This window comes from Amia ocellicauda, chromosome 4 (genome assembly GCF_036373705.1).
Source record: "Amia ocellicauda isolate fAmiCal2 chromosome 4, fAmiCal2.hap1, whole genome shotgun sequence".
Lineage (NCBI taxonomy): Eukaryota > Metazoa > Chordata > Actinopteri > Amiiformes > Amiidae > Amia > Amia ocellicauda.
The window spans coordinates 28444524-28471910 of record NC_089853.1 but is presented as its reverse complement, the minus strand read 5'-3'; the positions used below and the strand labels follow the sequence as shown (position 1 = coordinate 28471910).

Below are 27387 nucleotides of genomic sequence, written 5' to 3'. Positions count from 1 at the left end.
TTAGCATTTTTTTAATGGTATGATTTGACATGTATGCATGTCTTGTTAAATCAATCAATAAATAAATAATGTAAAGTAAAATAAAGCAGAAAAGAAGGAAAAAAGGACATGCACTAATCTACTGCCATTCCCCATAATGTGGCAAGCTTCAGAAATGGTTATTTCACGAAATTTTGAAAACTAGCGACAAACTGCAGCTTATCTACTATTGAGTCAAAATGTAACCAATTATTACACTTCTTAACAGGATATTAAGAAACTAGGAGGAAATATATTTGCAATTTCACAGTTAATTTCTTAACCTTACTGACAAGCCTCAAAAGTCATAACCAATATGTTTAGAGAGACACTTGCAGATATGGCCTCATAAAGGCAGGAGGTTTACAACAACAATTAACCTTGAGAATTAGACTCACAGAGTTTTGTTTGGAACAAAATATCACGTTTATTGTATTATGTTCTTTATTATGCAAGGCTCTCTTTATAGTTTGCTGCAATTAGCCAGTCAGACTCAAACTTAAAAATATCAATAGACACTTTCAACTGACTTTAAACAGGAACTTTAATGAGATCTTTAGACCATTGAAGAGTTGAGTACACAGTCCAAAAATATTTAAATAATCAAATAAGATTTATAGAAATCATATGTAATAGAGTGCTTTGGTATATGTTTGGGTGTGGCACAGTATTTTCAAATATGAATGTAAAAGGAATTCCTTCCCATCTGACAACCAACACAAAGTAAATCTTAGAATAGGAACATGAACTGAAAAGGCTTGTGTAGTCAGGCAAGGGTAAATTTGCCAAAGGTACAAGATCATAAAAAGCACACCCTGAATACCAGGGTAACCAAGCAGCATTAAATATTAACTATTTTTTTGCAAAAGTAACGTGAGCTCAAGCTTTATCAGTACAGTTTGGGTTGAACTGCTCTGCTACATCCACCGCACAGCTAGACTGCACGGCAGACGGCCCTGCGGAGCTCTCGTTCCAAGCACAGAAAGCAGGTATGAACTTGTACTGAAGAACAGAAAAGATAGCCAAGGAGTGTCAAAACAACAGCCCAAGCAGGAAAGAAAGCTCTCCAACTGAGGCTGAAAATCACATGGCATTTCAGAGCCCGCCACTCAAAGATAAAACACTGAATAAATTAAACCCGAAAGCCTACAAATTCAATACTTCATTGTGTCATCTCTGCTCATATTGATATTTGTCACTGAAATAAAACACTGTAGTAAACCATTACTGTACACTTCTCACAGGAGACGTATTGGAGTTGGCTTGGCTGACATGCTGACAATGGCCTACGAGCTTTTCAAGCTTTGGCATCTTAAGTATTTTTCCCCATCACTGCCCCACAACCTGCACTAAGAAGTATTTGTTGGAAGCTGCCGATTTCCTGTAGCTTAGCTCGTCACACAAGGACACAAACATTAAACTATGGAGCAGACCCGCAGAACAAGATCCGCAGCTGCGAAGAAGGGCCTTGCTAGAAAAGTGCAGATGATGGAGAGCACACTGTACCTGCAATGTGGCTGGCTCTGACTCTCATCCTCCTTGGTGGACTCGGCCACATTCGAGGGGGGCAGGAGGCCAAGGTCTTCACTAAGCTCCTGGTTTTCAGTCATTGTTTTTGGCCTGCATGCAGAACACAAGAGAAAGTGTTAGATGAACACTACCTATTTATACACACATGGAGCTGGAGCTTTCCCTTTGGGAAACAGGATGTAGTTCTCCAGTCAATGTAAAATAAAAAGGTGCGATTAACATTCAGCACAATGCATCTTACTAGCATTGTTCCCTGTCCTGTTTTCTTGCTATTTGTAATTGGAGGAGACATACAGCTTGAAATGCCCGGTTTTGGATTTAGCTTTAAAATAAACTTTATTATTTCCTGATCTCTTCCTGTTTTGGACAACATCTTTGCTCCCCTAGTTTCCCCAGGGGGTCACAGTCAATTTTGAAACACTGCACTGAGACATAAACCAGTGTTTTCTAAACATGTTCAAAACCATCAAGAAAATTTGCCTCTAGTGTATTTGTTTTTTACAGTAATATAATTATATAATTGTTGGAGTTTCAGAAATTCTCAGGATACACAGATGAAGTAGTAACAAGTTTATTACAAAAAAATAAATACAGGTTAACCCAGAGCACTCCTCTCACATGAAGTGAAGAAAATAATGAAAGATGTGAGTTGGAGAACCCTTTTTAAATCTTGATAGATATGACTGCAACATGTTGTCTATGTGAAGTGACTACATCTCGTTAAAATACAGTTTAGCACATGCATACTCATTTACATAGGCCTGAGTTTATTACGGTTGTTGTTGTGTTTCATGAGTTGATTGGTGCTGGTCAACATTCTTCAGGCAGCAGATTGTTAAGAAAGACATTTATTTATTTGACTGAATATCCTAAAGACAGTAGCCGATTTAACTAACCTAAAAACAATAGCTGTGTACAACTCCGAAACTAAAAATTAAAGTATCCCCCAGAAAACTGTAAATACAAACTAATGATTGATTTATAGACACAACAGAATTAGCATGAAACCATTAACAATATAAAGAAAATAAATTTGCCCCACTACATATTCTTGAACAGTGTGCTGGAGGGCCTTCCTTATCGTGGACTGAAAAGTATATTTATTTTCACTTGTTTTTCGAGAGCAGGAAAGTCCTTTATTTTGAGTAACTTGAATTACGTCAATATTCAAATAGCTGCATGCCAGTGAGAAAGGGACATGCGCAGCATAAATGTGAAAATAATCAATATGATTTACAAACCTATCTAGGAAATATAGATGAAAAAAAGATCTACAAAAATACAGTATTTATAAAAAATAATTATTCATTTAAAATAATAAATACACAAATTCACAGAAACGCACTGATGGACCTTTGTGAAGTCACAATTAGCATGTAATTTATGTTGCGTCTAAATTGAGAGTGCAGATAAGTGTATTTATCTCAAAGTTACCATAAAAAAATACATAATCTGTAAGTGGTCTCAGGGTCAAAATAGCCAAAGCAAGGTCACAGACGTCTCCCTGTCCTGGGTGCTGCGACTCAGCAGTGGGTACGCAAACCTAGAGCAGACAGAGCAGGCAGCTGAAGCAGACAAGGTGCCAAATAAAGATAAAACAGATGTCACCAGCTCGCCTGCAGAATCCATTAGCACTTCATAACCCCAAACACACTAGGAGAACAAGAGGCACAATTAGGGTCATTCATAAGAGACCTAAATATAGAACTTGCGTGTCATTAGTGGAAGTTTTCTGAAAAGCCTACTTTAGGAAAAGATATCATGTGGGATTAGAACACTTTTGAATGCTTATGCAAACCTTGTTTCAATTTAACCCAACACACACAGGGGAAACAATTTGTGCGGGAAAGAATGTACACAGAAAACAAACATTGAGAAAACAGGTTAATTTAATGCACCATTCTTTAACATTCTTACACAGGTGTGTTCTGGATCTAATCTATAGAGAACCCTGTCCCTATAACAATTTCAGAAATAATCATACATAGGATAACATAAGATAAGTAAGAGCTAAAGGTACTGGATTATCATATAGCCTATTTTAGCTTGTACTATTATTGCTCAGATTGCCCGTAACTGTAGATTATGTTTCTACTAGCTTACCCCAGATGGGGGAGGTTTCAGATTGTCAGTGAAGGCTGGGGTTCTGCCTAATAGTAATAATGGAGTATGTAGGTATCTTAAATGTAGTGTAGAGTGAATGTTTTCCTTTATTATAGATATTTAGTAAATTCATCCTAGTGAAACAAATCACCCTTTTCACTGTTCTGATTGTACCACACTGCAAATTATAAATTAATTAATGTAGGACTATACCATAACAAGTTTCTGCTTTGCTCTATTATCTAGGCCTATTATGTAAATGGAAAATGTCGAAACTGACTGTTTGCAATGTCAACCATATGAAACTTACAGAAAGATAGCATTTGGTTTATGAGTTTATTGTTCAATTTTACCATTTATTGTATTGTTTTTGTGTGGTCCTCCAAGATTCTGGTGCTCCACAAACTATACATTTTTACAGCACCTTTTGAGTCTATAATACAATTGTATATTTTGTAACATATGTTCTCATGGATAAAGCACCAGTCAAATGAATACAAATAAATGTTATGTATGTTCATGTAGTCTATATATTATTGTAGGTTAGTCTGTTAATTAAGTCTCCTTGTAAAACAAATTCTGCAAATAAAACAATATAATAATCATAATAGTTTCCACACAGACAGAGGAAAGACATGGTTCCAACAAACCTTGTGCACTTCTAGGTACTTTTAGAAAAAGTAGTTGTATATTATAATTATAATTATTTATAATCAATTATAATCAATCATTATTTGAATAATATTGGAGACACACCAATAGACTCAGCTATGAATGGCTCTACAGATCTCCAACTTGTTCTATAGAGCTCAGAACTGAAAAATGTGAAGAACAGGCTGACCACAAGAAAGTAGCTATAATACCTTAGCAACCTTTTTAATAAAGGGAAGTAAAAAAAGCATAATCTTATTATTATCACCAATGACTTCTATAAGGCAATGAATATGTTCCAATGGTCTACAGCTTGCTGACTACACTATGCAACACAATTTTTGTTCCTAGGTAGTAAGTGTTATTTCCTAAATGCTTATGCCTCGCCCTTTTCCTCATTGGAAATAGTTACATTTCGAAATATCACTGTCCTGGTCACAAAAGCAAAGTTTGTGGGGAATAATAGACATTTTCTATACTTTTGAGGCATAAGCAATTAGGAAATAACAGTTACTACCCAGGAACAAAAAAAATAAAAATGTGTTAAACGGTGCTATTAGTTAAAAGAAATAAGGGCAAGAAAGCAACTTAGTAACAGTGGCACCTTAATGGTTGGCAGACCCATATCTTTGCCATGACTTTCTCATTTCATGTAATAGCTGGAAAATAGAACTCATACAGCTGATTAACAAACACCTTTTTCTTTACAAATACAATTTTAAAAAATCATGCAGGGTTACGCTATATACTTGAAAGGGTTCTAGATTTCACCCTTCCTTCTTTTTCACACAAGTGAATCTTAAGTATCAAAGCAGAAACAATACCCAAACCGAACAGAAATATTAAATTTCTCCCTCTCACAGACATATGCAGTCCTTGGGGTAGACAGTCCATCTTGTGAAGGTTAAGGTACAGCCCTTTAAAGCCTCAGCTACCAGGCCTTATCCTTCTAGTTATTAAACAACATTTACCAGACTGTCACAAGACTATTGCAAATCCAATTACCTTAATCTAGTTACTTAGTTCTGGAGATTCAGAGCACTCTGTTAAAGGCACACTACTTTTCCTGTGGCCTAGATTCTGTGGCTGCCCCACTGACATGCCTTACTGTCTGTCCAGTTCAACAACAGCCGTTTAATACCGTATATCTCAGAAGTAGGGCTTCTTCCATTTGTTGTTTTAAGATGACACAGAAACAAAAACTCAATTCCCCCACACCCTCCATCCCCGCTACAATTTCTTCTGTATGCCATGTAAGGGAAATGCATTTCCTCTTGTTGTTGGAAATGTAAATAAATCTATGGGAGATAAGCTACATCCTCTTCAGACTCAATTAACCTAATCAGCAGATGCAGAGGAGATATTTAGCAAGAGAGACATAAGCTCTGTGCCAGTTTTCAACGACTTCACCCAAGAGGTCTTCTTTCAGCCCTAAGTACACTGAACCCTGGGACAACTGGCCACCATAGCATGCATTCATCTACCACATACAGTAACAAAACTCAGAAGAATACAAACAAGAGATATATATATACTGACTAGCTTTTGGAAAAATCCCAAGCTCACTTACCACCAACCCCTCTGTCTTTACTGTTTAACTCAAATAGGAATGTTCTTTCAAGGCACTCCCACTGAAAGTGTAATTTAAGTGTCAAATTTTACAAGAAAAATATAACAGTATTAAGATGCTACAATCCTTAAATAAAACATTAAACTTCCTTAGGAAAATGTAAGTAAATACAATGAATCCTGTTATTTTAAGTTAAAATATTTTAAAATATAAAGCATAAAAAGACAAAACGTGCAAATGCTGATATTTGCTAAAGGTTTCTAATTAGTTTTTTAACCAAGGACTTCAGGTAATGGACCAGCACACTAACATGATCATCTGCAATTTACACAGTAGGTTCCTAGAACAAGTTCAAGCTATTTATGTACTATACTTCCCAGCATCAATTAAAATGATTCTTGTAAGCACTGAATGCACTCATTCAATAGAAGAGTGGTTTTAAACGGGATAAGTAGTCTTTCTTTTTTCTTGTCTTTCAAGAGATAAAATTCCTTTTTGAGGCAAATTCCTTGATTTATCTGGCCATTGCTTTTGTACTACATTTCTCAAGGAACTACCAGGAAATAAATGCTTTTCAGTTGTTGAAAAGAGGCCCTACATTTTGAAAGCATGATAATTTACAAGGTATATTTTAAAATCTTGACGTGCCACTTTGCAGGAAATATGAAATAATAATAGTGACAATAATGCCAAGAAAATAAAACATTTGGCCTGTAAGACAAATGGGGAAAATATCTGTAAATCCATTGATCTGTGATGACCACAAATAATTTATTCCAGATGTAAAATAAAAAAATAAAAAAGTCACTCTTCAAATACAAAAAAAAATATATATAAATATCTTCTGATAGGGCATATCCAAAGATTTGACATCATACATTGTGATTTGATTTTATAGTGTGTTTAAGATAAAAGTAATACGAGCTTGGAAAGCAATTCTTTTCTAAAAGCAGCATGCTTATCTAACCTCTAGTAAGAGCTTGAATATGTTAATTGCATATGCAAACTAATATCATACAAAGATCAACAAATGAAACACATGCAAACAAAAGAGGATTGAATCAATAAAACACTGTACTTACATCCTGTAGCCTGTTTAAAACAAAAATGCTAGGTATCTCAATGTTCCACTAGGAATCAAATACTCTTTTCTTGCTTTAGTCAAGACTGAACCTTGATGTGAGCATGATTCTTGCGGTGATGCAAATTTAAGAAAATACCACTCTCCCTCTTTCGAACGACTCGCAGTAGGATGCATGGAAATGGACAAGATCAAATCTTTGTATCCATTTGTATATAAGGAAGTGCAGACATCCACTGAAAAGTCACCCGTTTAAAGGTATAAGCTGCACAAACGTTTTTTGTTAAGCAACAGCAGCTAAACTGAAGTACGGCAGGTTGGGTACATACAATAAATGCAAAAAAAAGGGGGCGGGAAACAAAGTCCACAGCTAATTAGTTTTAAATTATCATTGCACATTTTCAAATATTTTCTGAATGCCATTAACTCCCATGGATAGACTTCTTTGAACTACAAAATCACAAAACAGAGATCCCAAGCACCGCCTGTGTCTGAATGCTCAACATGCATTTGCACACTGGATCCGGTTGAAGTGTTTTGCAGGCAAATTATGGTGAAAACTCTATCCATTACTTCACTGCAGCCAGTCCTATTTCAACCAGCCAAATAAAGTGCTCATCTGCTCGCCAGCTATACATTCAATACAATGTGCTTTCAGAGTGAATTAAGTAGTTTTGGAGAGTGGAAATCAGAAGGCACTTCAGCAACAGGGATACGAACATTCCTGTAAGAACAGTTTCCAAAAGGAAAAATAATTTTATACTTTATACATTCAAAGAGCATAGTCACTGTATAGCCTATATATTTATTTTTAAGAATTTATCACAGCAAAATATAAATACAGGGAGAAGCACAATTTCTGAGTTTTCACTGAGCTTGCCAGTCCCAATAAAAGGTCCCTTTTACTGGGCAAGCTGAAAAGTCACACTGAACACAGCTGTATCAACTTCCAAAGCCTATTAACCTGCTACATGTCACATCAATGGCTGAAGAGGGAATTGTTAAACAAAAATGGCTCAAGTAAACAAAACAGCAGTCGCAGGAGCTTAGTAAATATACCAGAGCCAACAACACTGCTACCTGATCTAATCTCCACAATAAGAGGGCAAATACCTATTATAATGATTCAGTGTTTTCTGTGGGACTCAGGGAACATTATCACACATGTCTCTGGTGTAGCAAAACCCACAGCAACAGCTGTAATGCGAGTAAGAAACATGCTGCCATAATGACTAAATTTGCATACAAGCACAATGCCTTGGCCTAATGTAATGGAAAGAGGACAAAACACCCCACCTTAAAAGTGCAAGAGCCAGCTGCATTCTCTGAGAATGCACTTTGCATAAAGTGTTTCAGCCTCCTGTTTTTCATAACCCAGACAGGTGCATAATGTAAAGTAGCTTTTGAGTTGCCACGGTGATGATAATATGTCATTAAGCAAGGTTATGAGACTTTTTTTCATTTTATTAGGTTTTGAAATACATAAAGGTAACTTTACACCATTTAGAGATGTCTCAAAATGAATTTGAGATCTCAATTAACTCAATACACAGATATCTTGAATTAATTTGAAGTTATTTAAAATTCATTAAAAGATATCTGAAATACATTGAGATCTCAAAAGAACATAGTCTTTGTCAAGATCACTTCCTGATCTAAGGGCCAGATTAAATCAAAACTTGACCCACCGGCTAATAGAAAACTACAGAATTGTACTCAGTTGCAGCTTCATTTTTAGTAAGATGACACTTTCTTCTAATCATAAATGTAACCGCTGTGATGTACAGGTTTGTAGTTTGCTATTAGCACGTGGGTAAAGTTTTGATTTAATCCGGCCCTAAGTTATTGGAGATATCATAAAATGAAATTAATTCCAGATATTATAAGTGCATTTGAAAATCTCTTTTTAAAATTCAAAGATCTCAAATTCATTTAGAAATATCGTGAATTTCAAGATATCATGACATACTTAAAAATGTCTCAAATGTCTTTCAAGATATCTTGAAATTCAGATGTGTCCTTCAAAAGAGCCAGCACTTTAGTGGACCTTATAGCAGCCTTGTGTCTTTTAGACTCAAGCACATGGGTCCTAAACTCCAGTCTATGAAAGATAAGATGTTTTTCCATATCATAAACATATATTGAGTTAATTATACACCTATATATCTGCTTGGTCTGTAGTTTGACATCCATCTTGTAAATACTGATGTACAAGGCTCTGTTTTTTGTAACTGTATAGCACTCCTTATTTAGCAAAACTCTCACTTTCATTTCCTTGTGCAAAATAAAGCACTTTATCAAGTTTATCAATGTTAAAATACAGAAAAAGAGAACTCACAGACAGAAGTACTGATATGACACTGACACTGACACAGTAACTCTTTATTTCTAGAAAATGGTCCATGCTCTGGAACATGACACTGAAATTAATCCTTCTATCATCCTTTCAGCTGCACTTCTGTCTTTTCCGCATATGCATTTATTGCCAATACACACCTGGTGTTGTTTTCCCCCTTCCTTGTAATCCTCTTCGGACACTATTTATAAACCCTTACCAAGGAATGGCTGGCTTAAGATGTTCTGGGTACTTGTTTCACAAACTCTGATCTGTTGGAATCTTGTGTTATTTTGGTCTTTGTTCCATCATCTAAATTACGGAATTCAACCTTTGCTTAACTGACCTTCAACAAATCACCTTTTTACTTTTATAATACTTATAATCTAAAGTTAAGAGATGTGATATCCAGCAAACTGACTACAATCAGAATATGCATCACTAATATGTTACTAGTTGTTATATTTGCTGACAGAGTATTGATAGAGAAGTTTTAGTGTGAAGAATCAAGGTTATAGCACACTGAAGAGGCAAATTAGAGCTGCATACTTTGCTCATTTGAAGCATTTTGGATGGAAATAATTACCCAGCATTTTAGGATTCTCTGTTTATATAAATGCCTGAATGTTTTGCATGGAAATTATATTAACAAAAAAAAACATGACACACAAAACAGCAATACATATAGGGGAAGTGACCCAATTAAGCCCACGTACCATATATGCACACTTGCTCTTTTATTTTGAAATACAAAAAGGACAGGACATTTTAGAAGGATGATCTGTTTCAGAGCAAATGCACAAAGTTGTTACTGTCATGTTACTTTTCATTTGGAGCCAATCACATTTTTGTTCTTGAGTTATATATGACTTTGTGCTGCCACTGTGCAGCAGCATTTTTAGAAGTCACCCCAAAACATTGCTTAATGAGGGGCCCTCCCAAGAAGCCATTCTTCTGTAATTTGGTGACCAAACTGGGTGAATATTGATAAGATTTATAAAATTAAGAGATTAATAAATCACACGAAACCTTATATGAAGAATTTTCTTTGTATTATAAGCACTATTTTGTATTTGAAAATATAGTTTTCATGAGTTTGCAGAGCAAGACACTGTCAGACTGATGGTCACACAGATAGATGCAGTAGAACAACAATTGAAAAAAACATTTTAGAAGCTTCTTCAGATAAAATGATATTTAATGTTCTATCAATTATTATAATCTTAATTTAATTGTTTTTGTCATATGGGCTTAAAAGGAACAGCACATATTAGCACATAGTATTGAATTTGTTCTGTCAACAATAATAAAAATGGTTTAAGTCTAATAATGTATTGTATTTATTATAAAGATATTACAAGTTAACATTAACTTGATTTAAAATTATTGAGGTTAATTTCCCATGGACCACTCTTGTTCTTCATAAACCCACTAAGACCAGAACCCACTGTACCTCATATTAAAAAAGCCTTAAATTAATTAATATTACTCAGAATACATCCTTTTCATTCATGAATGTAACTAATTACCTTATTTTCATTATGGGGGCAAAATGGGTAGGCAGAGAAAAACTTCAGGGACTGCAATAACATGATGGAAGCTTGCTGTGAATTTCGTGAGGATCATGGATGGATTTTCAATAGTATTTTGAGAAGCTGTTTTTGTCAAAGATCTTTGACATGGGACTGCCAAGAGTCTACATTTATGACAGTCATGCTTCAGATATTTCTCTGGCACTTGCGACCAAGGCCAGAGAAAATGGGGTTGTGCTTCTCCGGCTCCCATCTCACCTCACCCACATCCTCCAGCCACTGGACAAGACAGTGTTTGGTGAAGTCAAAAGTAAGGATGCACCAATATGAAAATTATGGGCCGATACCGATATCCAATATTTTCCTATTATTTATTGACCTATAGAACGAGAGCAGGTCGAGGGGGAACTGCATTGCATCCCTAGTCAAAAGGTAATGGAGGAAAGAACTGCACTACCATTCCAGTGTTAACAGGGACAAAATTTGAAAGGAGAAATTCCCTGTAAAACTTGATGTGCTTTCCGCTGCTCTCAAGCCAGAAAACAAAATCGGTAGCTTGGAGAGCACTGGAATATTCCCTGTGAGCCAGAGCCGGGTGGACAGACAAGTGTCCACAAACCAGGCTCCTTTTTCTGAAGCACCTGTGCAGACTCCCACAGCCCCAGCAGCCCCGGCCCCAACCCCAACACCCAGCAGAGCAAACTGCCTCTACAAGTGCAACAATTCCATGTGATGGAAATTAGGCTCAGATAATATACAAATACAATTTTAATTGGTTAGGTTGGTTATTTGAGGTCTGAATTCAATAATCTATAAACTATTAAGTGCTTAATCAATACAAGTTGAAGTATTTACTGTTAAAAATCTTGTACATAAGCCCACTCTGGACTTTTCGCTTTTGCAATTAAATAAGTTAATATAAATTAGTCAATTTATGACAAAATCTACCACAGGTGTTTAAATGAGAGATTAATATTTGATTTAATACACACTTTATTGGGAAGAAATTCACATTTTTATAAGAAAACATGTAAAATTGGGTCACTTCCCCTAATTATTTTACAAAAATATGACCCCATTTATTTGAATATCTTGCTTTCTGTAAAATCTAGGTATTGGGCAATTATATTTTTGGTAACATCCACATCAAGTCATCATAGACCACATTCACTAGTTGAAATCACAGATTTAAAATGAATAAATAAACAGGATTAAACATTTCCAATTTCTTGAAAGTAATCTGTTAAGTGGCAGAGTTCAGAATAAACTAAAAACATAACTCCTGCAGAGACACCTGGTCCCGAAATACAGCTTGAGTACAGTAGACTGTTCAGTTTCATTCTTTAAAACTGAAATCCTGTTTACATAAAACGTTCTGCACTTTCACAGCTTGCACAGTCTCACAGAAAAGCACTGAATGAAAGACTGTATCAGAGCATTTTACTTCTCACAGAATTACAAGTCCCATGGTCCAGATCTAAAAATGAACAGACTGGAGGAAAACAAAACAAAAACTTTGGTGACTTGTTGCCATTCGCCTATGATCTCTCAACAAGGCTATCTACAGTACATGGAAAAATCTCCTGTCTGTCCATACTATTCTTATACAAATACCACACAATACATATATTAAACTTAAAAAGTGCTTGGTGTTCTTCAAGAAACCACATACTGAAATTCAACACCACCTATAGCTCTTGTCTTGACAACTATCCAGTTTTGTTGCATCCTGTTTCACATGCTATCTGTAGGAGCTTCCAGATTTTAAAACAATCGGACCATCACTGCAGTGAAATTGTGGGTGATGTTTAAGGGTTCAGCTGCGCCAGGACAGAAACCCTATTTATAGTTATTGTAAGATGTGTGCCACTAGAGCCACTTTTCCAACCAGGGGAAAATCTTCCAACCAAACATTTAAGGGGGTGTCTGTACCTTCTGCACTCAGGAATCATTTAAACTCGCATTAACAGCCATAGCAAGAGGTTTACTCTATATTGTGTAGTAATATTTCCATTTATGTTTTCATCATTTTCACCACCCATCCACAGCTGAGACTCATTTAAACTTTGCTCTTCTTTGGTATTGAACAAGTTCATATCCTCAGCATGAAGCAGATCTCTCCTACTACTCTCTGAAAACAGCAGTGCGTGGAGCTCAATGCAACTGATGCTCCTGGGTGACTTTCTGGCAGCTCTGCCCGCGTTTGAAACGCTGCAGTGAACACCTCGGTTCATACAAAACGCAACCATTTCCAGAAACAAACGCAGTGCTGTTGTTGATTTTGGTGGCTGATGATTAAAACTGCCCCCCGTTTGCGCCGGCAGTGTTTTAATTGCTGAAATCAGCAGTGAGAGCTGCGGCAGATAACGCCTGAGATGCAGCTGCAGACAGACAGACAGGCAGACAGACAGACAGACAGACAGGCAGACAGACAGACAGGCAGACAGACAGGCAGACAGACAGACAGATAGACAGGCAGACAGACAGACAGATAGACAGGCAGACAGACAGGCAGACAGACAGGCAGGCAGGCAGGCAGGCAGACAGGCAGGCAGGCAGGCAGACAGACAGACAGACAGTGGTTCTGGCTCCCGAGTCTCAACTATGTTGCCGATTATTAAACTCCTGTTTCCATACCTTCGCTTCTCCCGTGTTGTAGGTCTCCCCCCCAGCGGCTGTCATTTCTTCCTGGGAATTAAAACAGAAAAAGAAAAGCAATAGAAGCTCCACGACATAGTTGGCGAGAAGGCAGAAAAAGAGAGGTTTAAACCGGAGGGAAGGCAGTCGGAGCCGAGAGGAGGCGGGTTACAGGGAGCGGACTTGTTGCGCTTCTGCGCCGCTGCTCAGTGGGCTGGGGCTTCACGGCCAATGGTCGCGTTCGTGTAGCGCAGATGTCCGCAGTTCTGCGCAGATCTGCAGAATTCCGCCGATTCCATTGGTGGAGCCGCGCAGATCCGAGCAGAACTGCGGGCATCTGCGCTACACGCACGCAACCAATGTACTCGCACTGCATTTTAAGGTTATCTTGGCAATTCAAGTCCGTGTGGACGTATATAGACGCTGCTGCCTTGTAAGTAAAGTAGGGTATAGAGAATGCCCTGATCATTTAGCGAGCGCGTTTGTGTGTAGATATTTGTAGTAGCCCTATATTGTGTTTTATATTGAAACACAAAATCCACTCTTCTTATATAGGCGCCTGCTGAATGACTTAATAGCACAATAATAAAATCATCGTTTTCTTCTTCTTCTCATCATCATCATCATCATCACTATCTCCCCCAGGTATGAAGTTGCAAATTGTAAAGCACGCACATCTCTGACGTTTGATGTAAAAACAGTGTAATTACTGTTTTCCATCATATTGTGTGTTGTAACTATCCAAACCCATTTCTGTTTGTTTGTTTTTACTTACATGAATAGGATATTTATCATTTGGACAGTTTCATGTATTTATTGCTGAAGTTAAACAAATTACGTCACTGGGAATTGACCATGACGGAAATAAATATAGACGCTATGTAACAAACTATATTGAAGCGTTAGAACAAAATACATGCTGTCCGTACATAGCTTGCATACATTTATTAAATATTTCAATCACATTTGTCACCAACGCATAAAAGTGCGTTTTACGTAACAATATTATTTGGAGAGATTTGTATATTGAGTGCACACGAAACAAATGCCACTTTGTTACTGAGGACGTCGGATTCAACCGCAATACAAAAGATGACGTCACCAGCAGCCACTGTATCTCAGTCTAGTTTATGTCAATAACTGGATGTAAATCAAGGACGTGTGCATATGGAGTGTCCATCTAAATAATTGGAGATCTAGAGAAAGACAAAGCAAGCTCTCATAACAGAACAGCCATGAGATCTGCCCGAACACAACCAGCCATTGAACCAACAGGATTCAGTGTACTGTAACATTTTAATTTTGTAGCCATCCTGCCCCCTTCTGCTACTAAAGGTGTCAGCAGAGGAATAACCCCATCTGAGATGTTTTCTAATTGTTTTACCTATCCACTATTTATTTTAAAGATCCTTTACACTCTTGAAAACATTGGCATCCTATTCCATGGATATTTTGAGTTTTTTGGGTTAATAGATGGTTCAGCTGTGCCAGAACAGAAACCCTATTTATAGTTATTGCAAGATGTGTGTTTAAGTAGAGCCACTATTCCAACCATGGGAAACTCTTCAAACCTAATATTTAAGAGGGTGATTGTACCCTTCTGCACTCAGGAACCATTTAAACTCCTATCAACAGTCAAAGCAACAAGTTTAAACTAGATTTGTATTTATGTTTTCATCACTCTTCCCCAACACACTGTTTCACTGGAATCAGAAAAATGCCCACAGGTGACACTTATTTACAACTTGTATTTGTCTTTGAAACATAAAATATTTATATCCTAACCATGCAGAAACTACACAGAGTAGCCGATATCCCCTACTACTCTCCATAGTTTTCTAAGCACTAACAACATTTAGTTGAGCTAAAAATACAATCGTTTCTTCTCAATGACTCTTCCTGGCAGCCTGCTTTTTCCTAAGGCAGCCTACGGTTTCTTAAAATGGACATATCCACTATTTCTGGAAACCGTTTGTCTTCCTATTACATGAATACTTTGAGTTATTACAATGTTGAAAAAAATAGCATTTCAACTCAGGCCTCTGAAGCCCTTTTTATAGTTTCCAGATTATTTTTTGCAATGACCTGACTATCACACTCAGGATATCCTCTCCAATTATACAAACACCTTTCTAATAAGAAAACATGTTTCTGTTTTTAAATCAGTTGCAAATTGTCTACTAATTGAGCTGACATTATTCTGAGATAGGAATAAACACAAAAGCAGCATTCATGTTTAGCAGTACACTACTTCCAAGTACGTTTTAAAATGCCCAAAACAAATAAAACCAATTATGAAAACATTTGTCTCCACGGTGACCAGATACTTTAGAGTTTCTCTTTGTTCTTAAAACAAGATGTTATAAATGCAATGATTTGAAAACTTCACTGTTTGATCCAATAACGTTCTTCTTTATAGTAATACATCATTTAATATCATAAATTAAAGAAATCGTTATAAGCTCCAGTGTGTGCCTGTAAACATTGCCTTCAAAACCACCTAAAGCTGATGACTAAAGAAAAACAAACCCCCTCATTCCCTGAAACACAGCAGTGATACACAGTTCATACAGGTAAAAGGCTCCCCTATTCCTCCATGTCAACCTCAGCTCGCCTTGTACAAGTGGTCAAGCCAGAGCAGTTACACGGGGCATTCCTTCTCTGAGCAGACTCCTCGGTTTTGCTCTCTGACTGACACTGCCTCATTACCAGAAAGGAACAACAGTGAAGCGTTTACTGTCTGCGTAAAAACAGCTTCCCTCGAGAGGTCGACTGGCTGCAGCTCTGTGAATTCTGCAAGTCTAGACCAGAACCATGAGTTTCAGACCGAGGCAGTAAATCCTTTGGCTCCAGATGTCTGTAACAGATAAATTATTTAGTTTAATATTCGACACCCTTCGCCTGCTGTTTAGAAAGCCAAGACATGACAGGGACTTGACTGCATTATGCATAATGATCATTAGCCAAATAAGTATGAGCTTCATTACTGTGTTGATACAAAGTCACATTTTAATATCAAAGTAGCATAACGTGTTATTTCACTGGGAAGACTTTTTCAGTGTACATTGAGAGGTTTGAAAGCACAACCTACAAGGCCAGATTTTAAGCATTGTACCATGTGCATGTAAGAACTAAAATATATTAATTAAAGCCCCAGCTGTAAACGAAGACTCAGTTACAGACAGAAAGGACCTTTTCCTGTGATTTACAGGCCAAGCTCTACATGCACAGCTAACCCCATAACATGTTATTAGACGGGCTCATCTTTCAGCAGCAGTTCATAAGAAAGCTCTAATTTCAGAAATTTCTGGCCTACAGGACTAGGCAGCATGAGCTCAGTTCAAGAGTCCCCTGAAGTCTTTCATATGTAATAGCTGCTGGCTACTTGTGTGTACTCATAAAGTATGTCAACTGAAAAGAAACGTCCCTCGGAAAGAAAACAATACCACTAGAGAATGGAATGGCAAACAGCAACATGGCTTACTCTGTTGCCAACTGGATCAGTCCTGAACAAACATTAGATAATTACTCCAGCAAGGAAAATATTGCGCACTGCGGAAAGTCCTACTGACGTACAAGAATGTTCATGCAGTATACTAAACAAAAACACAGCAAATCTTTTAATGAGACCGAACGAGACGGGAATTAGTGATGAAGCAGTACGAAGTTTGTGAAGCAGGACCAACCAGACATTAGCTGTTTCGGTTTGCTACCACTTTTAGTATACAGGTAGCTCACAATTCAGGAGCAGGGCCCAGATGAGGCCGGCATAAGACCCTTGATTATAAGAACCTTCTCTTTAAGAATAATATTGATTTAAACATACGACAGGCTCTAAAACCAAGCAAGAAACAAGTAGGCGTACCCTGTGCAGTCATCCGATATCTTCTCAGTAGACACATTGACAGGCAGGTCTGTGGTTGGGACCTCAGTGGCTGCCTGGTCTGGTCTGGCTGCGTATATTGAACATCCCATGAAACCTGAAAGCAGTGCCGTGCCACCGTCAGGGAACAAGAGGCAGCCTTGTCTTTACATGTTGGCAGGCGAGCTCTGAGGATCTGAAGGAGAAAAGCATTACCTCAGCACATCTCCTCTCCCTCCCTGTGGAATCTTAATCAGATTTCATTTTTCGACAGGATAAAATACATCCTCAGATAATCTCCCCTGTGACCTGCAAACAAAGGGCTCTCTATTCTTATGCAGGTTCTGCCAGCTTCTGTAACCTGAGAATTTTTTTTTTTGTATTTTTTCATCAGCTTGGAAACAATAGGAATAACCATTATATACCATCTAAAACTGTAATTAAAACTCATTGAACAATATATGCCAGGATCCCGAGATTGGTATTAGACTGTCCCATGGTGGAGTTGCCCCCATGGGTTTGGGTTTTAGGGACATTTTTCAAAATCCAAAATCTTGTTTAGCTTCCATGACATTTCCACTTCACCCTTACCAAAGGATGGTCTGTGGATACAAATCTGATGATTCCTTTACGTATTCTATTAATGCAGAGCCTGTTATCAACATGGTATTAACTGATTATTAAAAATGCCTTGCCTTTTTCATTCTATATTGGTTGACAATGCTACAAAAAGTATAGTAACATTACATTTTATTGTTCTGATTAAAGGAAATGTGACTTCCTTTATCAGAAGGGAACACTAGCATTTAACCTTACTAAATACAACAAACATTAGTCTTCATAGAATCAAAATAAAGCTAGTTTCTTACCTTTGTGTATTTTTAAAGATTGAATACATGCTTAATCAAATTAGGGTTTTCTTTATTCTCCATCTATGCAGTAGTATGCATTAACAAGCAGGAAACATCTTCCAACAAGCTGGATCGGGTGTGTATTTTTACATAGCCGAGTGCTTATTGTATCAAGATTAAATGGTACAATATTCCCCACTAAATTCTGCTGAAAGACTGTGCTGGCTAGATGAGACTTGATCAGACTACTAAATAACCACATTTAATCTGTGCAGCAAAAAGATCATTGTGAAACAATAAAACGTGTTAACAGTGAAGGTAGCATTACAGTGCAGCCATGAACCACAAGCTGCTAAGATTTTATTTTTGCTCAAGAGTCTGGGAAGGGATGGAGAAAAGGACTCCAGTTAAGCGGACAAGTCATTTCCTGTTAAAGACATCAAGTATACCCGTGGGAAAAGAACTTCCAAGTCTCTGTGAAGACATTCTCTTTTGATATTCCCCAAAAAACAATCTGAGCTATGAGCGAAATTCACAGAAAACCGTCATGTTTGTTTTCTGAAGCACAATCGCTGTGAAGAAAATCAGAGCCACCCAGTGGTTAAAGAGGGACTCGAGGTGCTTCTCTTCAACAGCTTCCAACAGACAGCTGCACAGAACCGAAACCTGCAGCCGATTCCCTTGTGTCTGGTATTACCGGTGTGAAAATATACTGCTGCTACACCCCGAGGTCAGATGCCACGCTGGCATAAATGTATACAAAATCCTGGTGTCTTCTCATATTCACTGATTGTATTTCAATGATTTCCTTAAGTATAACAGATATGTTTGGGATATACTGAACATCAATAATGATAATAATAACAAAAACAAATGCATACATTAAAAATCTCCAAAATAACCATTCGAAACACATTCAGTATATTTATAAATCCGTAATGGTTCCAAATCTATACTCAAGGGTAAAACATTTTTAAGATTGTTTGAATACAATTTTGTTAACACTTTGATGCCCACCTGCTTCAAGCATTAACTATACTAAAGGTATGTATTAGGCCTTATCTCCCTGATTCAATTACAGTACCCACCCTGCGATCCTATTTGTTTTCAAGACAGATCCATGTCTCTTCTCCTGTGTGCGTTTTGTCACTTTATCCACCAGAGTGCGCACCAGTCTCTGTGCTGCCGGTGCCATTGAGGATTTGCTTTGTATTCTGGAGTGAACCATTCCTGGAGTTACACACCCCATAGTAGATGTTCAAATAAACAGAAACCATTTTTCTTTACTTTCTCACTTTAGTTACATGTCCTTCTACTTCCCAGTCCTAGACTCTGTTGAGATGTGCCGTGTCTTCACCTGACACTCCCAAGTAATTTCCCTGCTAACTAATGCCATACAGCATTGACTGGTTTAATTTAAGCAACATAACTGCTTTGTCAAAAATCCTCTAGGTGGAAATACCAAGCCCTGAGTTGCTTCAATTCTGTCATGATTGATAAAGGGCACTGAAATGTCTTATGAAAACAAAGTCCAGTCATATCCTTCACATTTTAGAGAAAAGATTATTATATAAAGTATTATATAAATCAATATAATAAAGAAAGATACAACAAACATATTCAATTTATAGTATAACTCATTTTTATAGTGAGGGGTACCTGAAAAGTGTGTGAAAATATCATTACACAAGAAGAGTATATGTACAGTACAGAGTGATTAGACCGTAAAATCTTAAATCAGAAAACTTGTTTTCATTAGGGAAATAAATCACAAAATAGGAAAATTCAGTAACAATCCAAAACATACACCATAACTTTACATTAGTAGGTTCTATTTTAATATATTAATGTTGAAAACTGATGCTGAGAGCTAAAGGGCTGAAATGTCAACAAGAAATATGCACATATAATGGAAGAGTTAAGTATACATACACACTTTTAAAGTGATTAGACAATAAATGATTTAGCACAAGCTTTTGTTATACTTTGATACACTGCATCTTTGAAATTATTCATTTGCCCTCAGTTTTAATAATAAATGTTTTTCTTCTTGTACGAACACTTTTGAAGAGTTCAGCTGATCAATTCCTTGGCATATTAAGAGCCTGGAGTTCTCTCTGGGAGGAAAAAAGACCCACACATTATTTAAACAAACAGAAGTCAGATCTTCTGTAACCAAAACACTGACGTCAGCACAAAAAGCACTACACTGATCAACAGAGAACGGACCATTTCATCTGATGACTATAGTTCCTCATTTTCATGTATATATATTTTGTATTATTTCATTTTTCTTATTGTTTTATATGTAGTTAAATACAATATATGTGCATGCATCATTTTATGTTATGATTCACACATTTTTTGTTTCTATTGCAATAAGTACAGGGCATATTAAAAAAACAATGAGAATCCTCATTACATTCAACAATAACCCAACATAAACCTTTTAATTTTGATTTAATAGTGGTAACTACTACTCACCTGTTGGTCATCATCTAACATAGGGTAATCCAACAGCTTGAGTGCAAAACTGACACAGTTTTCCTTCAGTGGATGATACTTTATTTCTTCTCATTGCATCTATCACCTTCGTTTTAAAACGACTAATGTCAAGCCTATGTGACCTCAAGACACGGTATTTCGAGTTGGCAATGACGGATTTCAAACCCTCTTGCACAACCTTCCTAGGCATATAAAGTGAATCTGATGCTGCTAGTGATGCACATGGATACAATGATTTTCCAAAACATGGAGATGTCGAGGCTACTGATAACAAACTGGATACCGTGGCATCAGTTGGGACACCTGAAAGAATTGTATTAATGTATTTTTTATATAGAGATTTATCCAATGTAGGAGACTTTACATATTGTAAAGAAAGAAAATATTTTTTATTATTATTTTTATTTCTTGGCAGACGCCCCTATCTTAAGTGCAATACAAAGTGTTTTATGTGGCCATTACTTATGTTGTTAAAGGTTTGATATCAAGAGTACGGAGTATGATGTGAAGATACATGGTTGAATCACAGATGACAGCAGCATGATTGTAGGAATTGTTTGCACCCTTGATTATGAGCAGATCTCCATCTTTAAATTCTGAGAAATCAGTTGATGAGAAATCCTTTATAGTCCTGAAAAAATCATTTTCCTTTGTTCCGTCAATTCCAAATTCTGTCAGTTTGAAAAGCATTTTAGTCATCTAAACAAATTAAAGGTTATGTTAACATAAAAATGTTGAAGATACAGAAGGTTTTTCAATGTTTTGAAAAATCAAGCATTACAAATTATCTAAATAATAAATAAAACAATATAAACTGCATAAAACATTTAAATTTGAGCACATTTACCTTTCAAATGGGGATCAAAGAAGCGTGGCACAGAATTGTGCTTGTTGGCTGAATGGCAGCTTTGTCGAAAAGTAGATCTCCTTTAAAGCACTTTAATGCATATGTGGGGTGTGCCTCTTGACAAGACTGTAAATAGTTGAATTAAATGAAAGGATGCTGATCTGAAAAGATACAGCCAAAATGTTGCAATGGACAAATTGGTTTTAATTCATCATTAGTTACCGTTTTATTAGTAAGTACTTTCGATTGGCCTGGGACTTTAAACTGGAGTTTTTGTTTTTCTCTGGTATCAAATATCAAAAGAAATAATAATTGCTCAATAAAGTCCTATTATCTAGTGACCCCCACAGATTCAGATTAGGGGTGAGGTTGATCTGCATGAATTAATCTTGAGGCTGTTTAGTTTTATACAAGATATAGATTTATTAAAAAAATGTAAATGGACAACATGTAATGGTAAAGGTAGGAGGGAGAAAAGCAGGGTGGATAGGATTGAGAGAGAGGGAGAGAGAGAGATATTAATTGAGGCACAAAGCATGTTAAATAAAATAAAAATAAATGATTACGCTAGCCATTCGTACAATTTAGATCCCATACACAACTAGGTTTTATGTAATTGTGGTTTACCTAATTCTTGACTAGTACACAAAATATACTACCTGTGTGGTTTACCGAGATTCAGTTACGCAGAGTCGAAAGCGGGGAGGGCTGGCAGACTGTGTCGACTTGAGGAAGGTTGCAAAGCTTTCAGGTTTTTGGTGGAGAAGTTCTGGTTCTGGTTCTGTTCAGTCTTCCTGGATTTGGTCTTCCTTGGTTTCTTCTCCCAGATTGTTCCACTCCACTCCAAATTGTATGACCCCCAATTGTGCCACTACGAATTGCTAGTTTTAACTTTCGGTTTTTATACATTTGAGACAAAGATTCTAAACTCTTTCCTTCCAAACTTCTGATTGGTCAGAATCGAAGCAGACTCCTCCTCTTACAGAATGTGTGTTGGGGGTGTCCCTATCTAGTTCTATAAATTACATTTTCAAGTCCCTCAAAGCATGACCTTACAGTTGATACCAAACAAGCCAGGTGTTCCTTCTCGGTGATGTTACATTTGAGATTTCTTAGAATTTCTTGTTGCATTGTATGTGAAATATAAATGGTCCAAACGTTGTTGTAGCTAATGCTCTTTCTTTTAAGACCAAACATGGCTTGAGCATATTTTGGTTCCGAGGTAGAATTACTTAAGTGTCATTAAGTCATTAGTATTAAGTCACCTTTTATTGTTTGTTATCAAACTGAGGGAGAAGCTGGGTAACACTTCTGTTAGCAGCATGTAGTTTGTATTTGTTGCTCTGGTCTATGGGATGTATAAAGTGCCTTGAATGTCTGTTTCACAAAAGAAATCTTCAATTGCAATGTGGTGCTAGTCTCTGTGGAGACGGGTATGGCAGCCCGTTTGTCAGTTGGGGGGGCCTTCCAGCATGGACGTGTTATCTGTTGTACTTTGGTGAGCACAGGCCTGTCGTAAAACACAGAGCTTCAAAGCGGTCTCTGTAAGTCCTTTAACACAAGCCTACATTTCTCAGTTAGGAAGGTATATGCATTTCAGTATATATTTGTCAGAATTAAACAAACCAAAAAACCCAAAAAGGAGATGTTGCGTATACCAGAGTTTCCAGCTCAGCTCAGAGAATTCAGTCATAGGGAGGCTCACTATGGGGATGATATTTTCATGGCCCAAATTAAAAGCTAAATAGTCTTTAAAGCTTATTAATTTCTTTTGTTTGATTAAAAACAAACAAGTATATAAAATATTTCCATACTATTATGAGGGGCAGCTCAATAAACATTTTTTTAAAATGTATTTGGTAGCAAAGTGGATATAAAATATAGCACTAAAATATAAATATAATACCACAGTGGATATTTCATACAGCAGGAAATATAACTCTTTATAATAATATAACTATTTATAAAACGCATTACAAAAACAAAATCAATTATATACCAGAAAAAATGTCAAATTGCAACCCAACATCTCCAGCTTTTGGTATATTTTGCAACATGACATTTTTGGTGATTTATATTTTTTGTATGTTTTGCAATGTGTTATATTAAGGAAGCAAAAAAATAAAATAAATAAAATACAAGTTTACCACAAAAAAAAGTGTTTATTTTTTTTGTATTTTGGGTCGTGTAGTACGTAAACCTCATTACTTGATTTATATTTTCTGCTATATGATATATGCACCTTGGAACATTATATGTTATACGGCAGTTTTCGATAAATCAGGAATTACACAAAAATGTTAGTGACTTCTAGATCATTTTCATCACAAAAATTATACCTAAACACTTTGCCTTTAAAAGGTCAGTACCTAACTGAAAAACTCAAACTGAAATGCATGTAAACACCATTCTCTGTCTGTCTTCATTGAAATATGACACGTATATTGACATCCTAACATTGTCATAGGGTTGTGAAATCTGCATTATAAAAAATTAAGTTCACATTTTGTACAGAAGCAAAGTTTACAAACCCTCTGTGCTACATCAGTTCACTTAACTGGAAATCCTTACGTTTTTATAGACTGAATTAGTGTCCCAACCAAACTAGTATAGGGAAATATAATACATGAATCACCAAATAACATGGTTTAAAATGGGAATACTTTTGATTACAAATGTAATGCAAATAAACCACCCATTTGTTTTAGAATGTCCTACTCACATTTAGAGTGGATAATGCATATTCATATAGGATAGAACTACTACATAAAATATCTGATGTTGATTTGAAGACTAATTAAAGAACCATAATGATCATAATGACCCAACACATCTGACTTTTCCATTAATAGGGGGAGAAAAACACTGAGAATCACATGGCAAAAAGAGTCTGTTTGGTTCTTTAGAAAATCCAGAACAAAAAGCAGAACAATTCAACCCTGACAATTGCCCTTACTCCCAACCCCTGCACTTCCCTGTGCCTCTGAAGAAAGTGAGCCACTGTAGGACAGATGTGATTGTCTCATAAAAAGATTTATTTTTTTGCCTAAATGTACAAAGGCAAGTTACAGTATTGTATAAAAAAAAAAACAAAAAAAAAAAAACATGGTAATGTACACTTTACATTAGAGAAAGCATAGGGATGAATAGGAAGAGGGGGGGCAGGGGAGAAGGGGAATGAAATCAAACAGCAATCAAAAAAAAAAAAAAGCTGTAAACATCTTCCTTTCAAGTACCGATGACAGATACCGAGTCATTCCCCAATGCTGTGCGAGACGGAGACTGGGTGGGGTGTTCAGAGGAGGGAAACGGCACAAGTCCGCAGACAGAAAGGAAACCCACAATAACAGAACACGTTCCGTCTCCCCACGGGCCACCGGGTACGTCTAAAGAGCACCTTTTAAAACAGGACTTAGCAACGGCTGTGGTGTGTGTGAAGAGATTTGTTTTTTCCTTCTACAGTGGGTTACAACAACGACAACTAAAGAAAAAAAATAAATTAAAATCAAGCGCTTTTATTAGTTTATTTTTCCAAGATCTCATCAAGCAGCACAGGTTCACTAGGCTAGATTTTGGAGATGGAAGGCAAAACGATTAAATTATTACTATATATATATACTTGGTTCTGACACTATTATATTTCTTAAAAAGAAAAAAGAAAAAAAATTGCCCCAGAAATCCTAGTTCAAAACTTCACAGATGTTTTTGTCACATTTTGTTTTTTGTCAAGACAATTATGTGAATGCGTTCCCTGCTGAAGATATCTTAGTGACGGCTGTACAGGAATACTGTACAAGCAAGATATTTGGTGGCAGCTGTCCATTTCAAACAAAAAGAGCCAAGAAGCCCTAATTGTTCAGTTTGCATGCCTGCTTTTAATTGCATTTCAAAATGGGAAATCACAGCTTTATTAAGAAATGAAACAATCAAACAAAAAAAACTCACCATGAAAGGCTGAACCAACTTCTAGAACCAAACCAACTGAGAGCTCTAGTCCTAAAACCACGGACATGCCAGGGATTCCACAGAAAGCCTGATCTGCCGACAGAGGCTAACAATGCTCTCAAATGGAAAAACCCAGAAGTATGCGTGTTCCATGTGCTCTGCCAAAGACGTCCAACAGGCCTGAAAATTGTCTTGTAGCCCAGGCAGCGTATATTCTGAGTAGGAGATCACTCGTATCACCTGAACTACTAGCAGCTTCCAAGCACTTTGTCTATAAACAACCCTGGGGCTATTCTGTCACATGACACCATCTTCAAACAACACCTCCGATCTCAGGTTCTAGTTGTGAGTACCACTAAACCAACCAAAAGCACCTCTTTTTAGAAATGGACACTGACACCTCAATTACATGTCTAAAGCAAACCAAGAGATATGTACTGGTATTTTCTTGCTACTTTTCAAATAAGAAAACATCACAGATCAAGGGGCAATGTTAATTTCCTGGGTCTTTCTCAATTTCCAAATAAACAGAGGTGCTCTCTGTGCAGGGACAGTATTAAGTAGAGTTCAAGCACCAGCTACACATAAGCAATCAAATCTGCTTGCAAAGGGCAAATCTCAAGACACCTGTAGCTTTATTTTGACACAGCTTTGGGATTACATTGAGGGTACAGTGTGTTAAATGCAAACTCCACAGATCTTTGTCAGAGCCAATATCACTTTTGTCAAATATAAACTTTGCCCTGAAAAACATCTATGGGTGATTGGTGGGATTGAGAAGCCCAATACTCCTGTGTCCATGTCATGGCTGTTCCCAGACCTCCTCTCTTGCAGGTGCTTCAAACTTTTTGCTGGATGTCAGCAGAAAATGCATTAGCCAAGCAAGCATCTCCCTACAAAAAAATCGATCAAGACATAATGGAAAACATAGTCAAGATTTGTATGCTAGTTTATTTGAAACTTGTTCAGAGCAGGGACATGCTGATTCGGCTCCCAAAATGAGTGGACCGGTTTACTCCTTAAAATGGAATACACATAACTGATCAGATTTACCATTTGCAAGCAAGTATGCTGAATAAGTCAATGCTTAAGATATGCTGTTGACACCACAAGTGTTTTTACACGTGATAACCTTCTGAACCATGGAGGACTAATGGAATATATGTGTTGATCTACTAAGGCCCAATCATGTGCAATATTTGGAAATTCCCATGAAGGGCAGTTTTAATTTGGAGCATTAAACGCAAAAAATAAGACTTTTTTGTTGTAAATTACTGTAATTCATCACTGATTTTCAGAAAAGGAAAGCAGGTTAAAGAATCTCACGGAGGAACCCAACATTCATGACAATTACTGTAAAAAAAACAAAAAAAATTTGAAAAACAAACTAAAAAACTTAAAAATGTTAATTTAAAGACCTTGTCCGTGGAGAGAACAGTGACATTGTGACATTCTGCGAGCGCATGGATAAACCAAAGGGTACAAACCTCAAAAGAATCGAAAAATGAAAATACAAAAAGAAAAAACAAAATCACAACACTTCAAATATAAAGCCGTTACACCAGCTACAGTTTTCATTTTATATTAACAATGGTAGAAAAAAAAAAAAAAGAGAAAAGGAAAAAAGACATAAAAAGTAGGAAAATTCCAATAGCATCCAACAGCCTTTTAAAATAATTCCTCTGTACAATATATACAGAAACCACATAGCAAGTGTTTGTGGGACAGAGAAAAGGAGAAAGGGTGACAACAACTCATACAGCTCAGGTTGCCGATAGGACATTGTGTAGATTAATGCTTTTAGTGCTATATTACACCATGAGGAAGTACACAACAGTGAACCGGGGGATTGATGAAAAACAACGGCACAGAACTACTCTCCAGGGCGAAAGTACTGAGGGACTGACAACACCAGGACAT

General features: G+C 36.8%; 1 protein-coding gene across 3 annotated transcripts in view; it reads right to left on the bottom strand.

Annotated features, from left to right (window-relative positions):
* The window catches only part of gramd2aa (GRAM domain containing 2Aa), a 30217-nt gene extending 12702 nt beyond the window's left edge, over window positions 1–17515 (bottom strand). Inside the window, exons 1-3 of one of the 3 annotated variants that reach the window (XM_066701734.1) lie at window positions 17323–17412; window positions 13458–13508; window positions 1525–1638 (exon numbers count right to left, since the gene is read on the bottom strand). In XM_066701734.1, the coding sequence (XP_066557831.1) occupies window positions 1525–1628 (104 nt within the window). In that variant the 5' untranslated portion in view covers window positions 1629–1638; window positions 13458–13508; window positions 17323–17412. Of the gene's footprint in view, window positions 1–1524; window positions 1639–13457; window positions 13700–17322 lie in introns of those variants that run through there. The other 2 variants (XM_066701732.1, XM_066701733.1) reach the window with 2 other exon arrangements.
* Between the last annotated feature and the right edge of the window lie 9872 nt (window positions 17516–27387).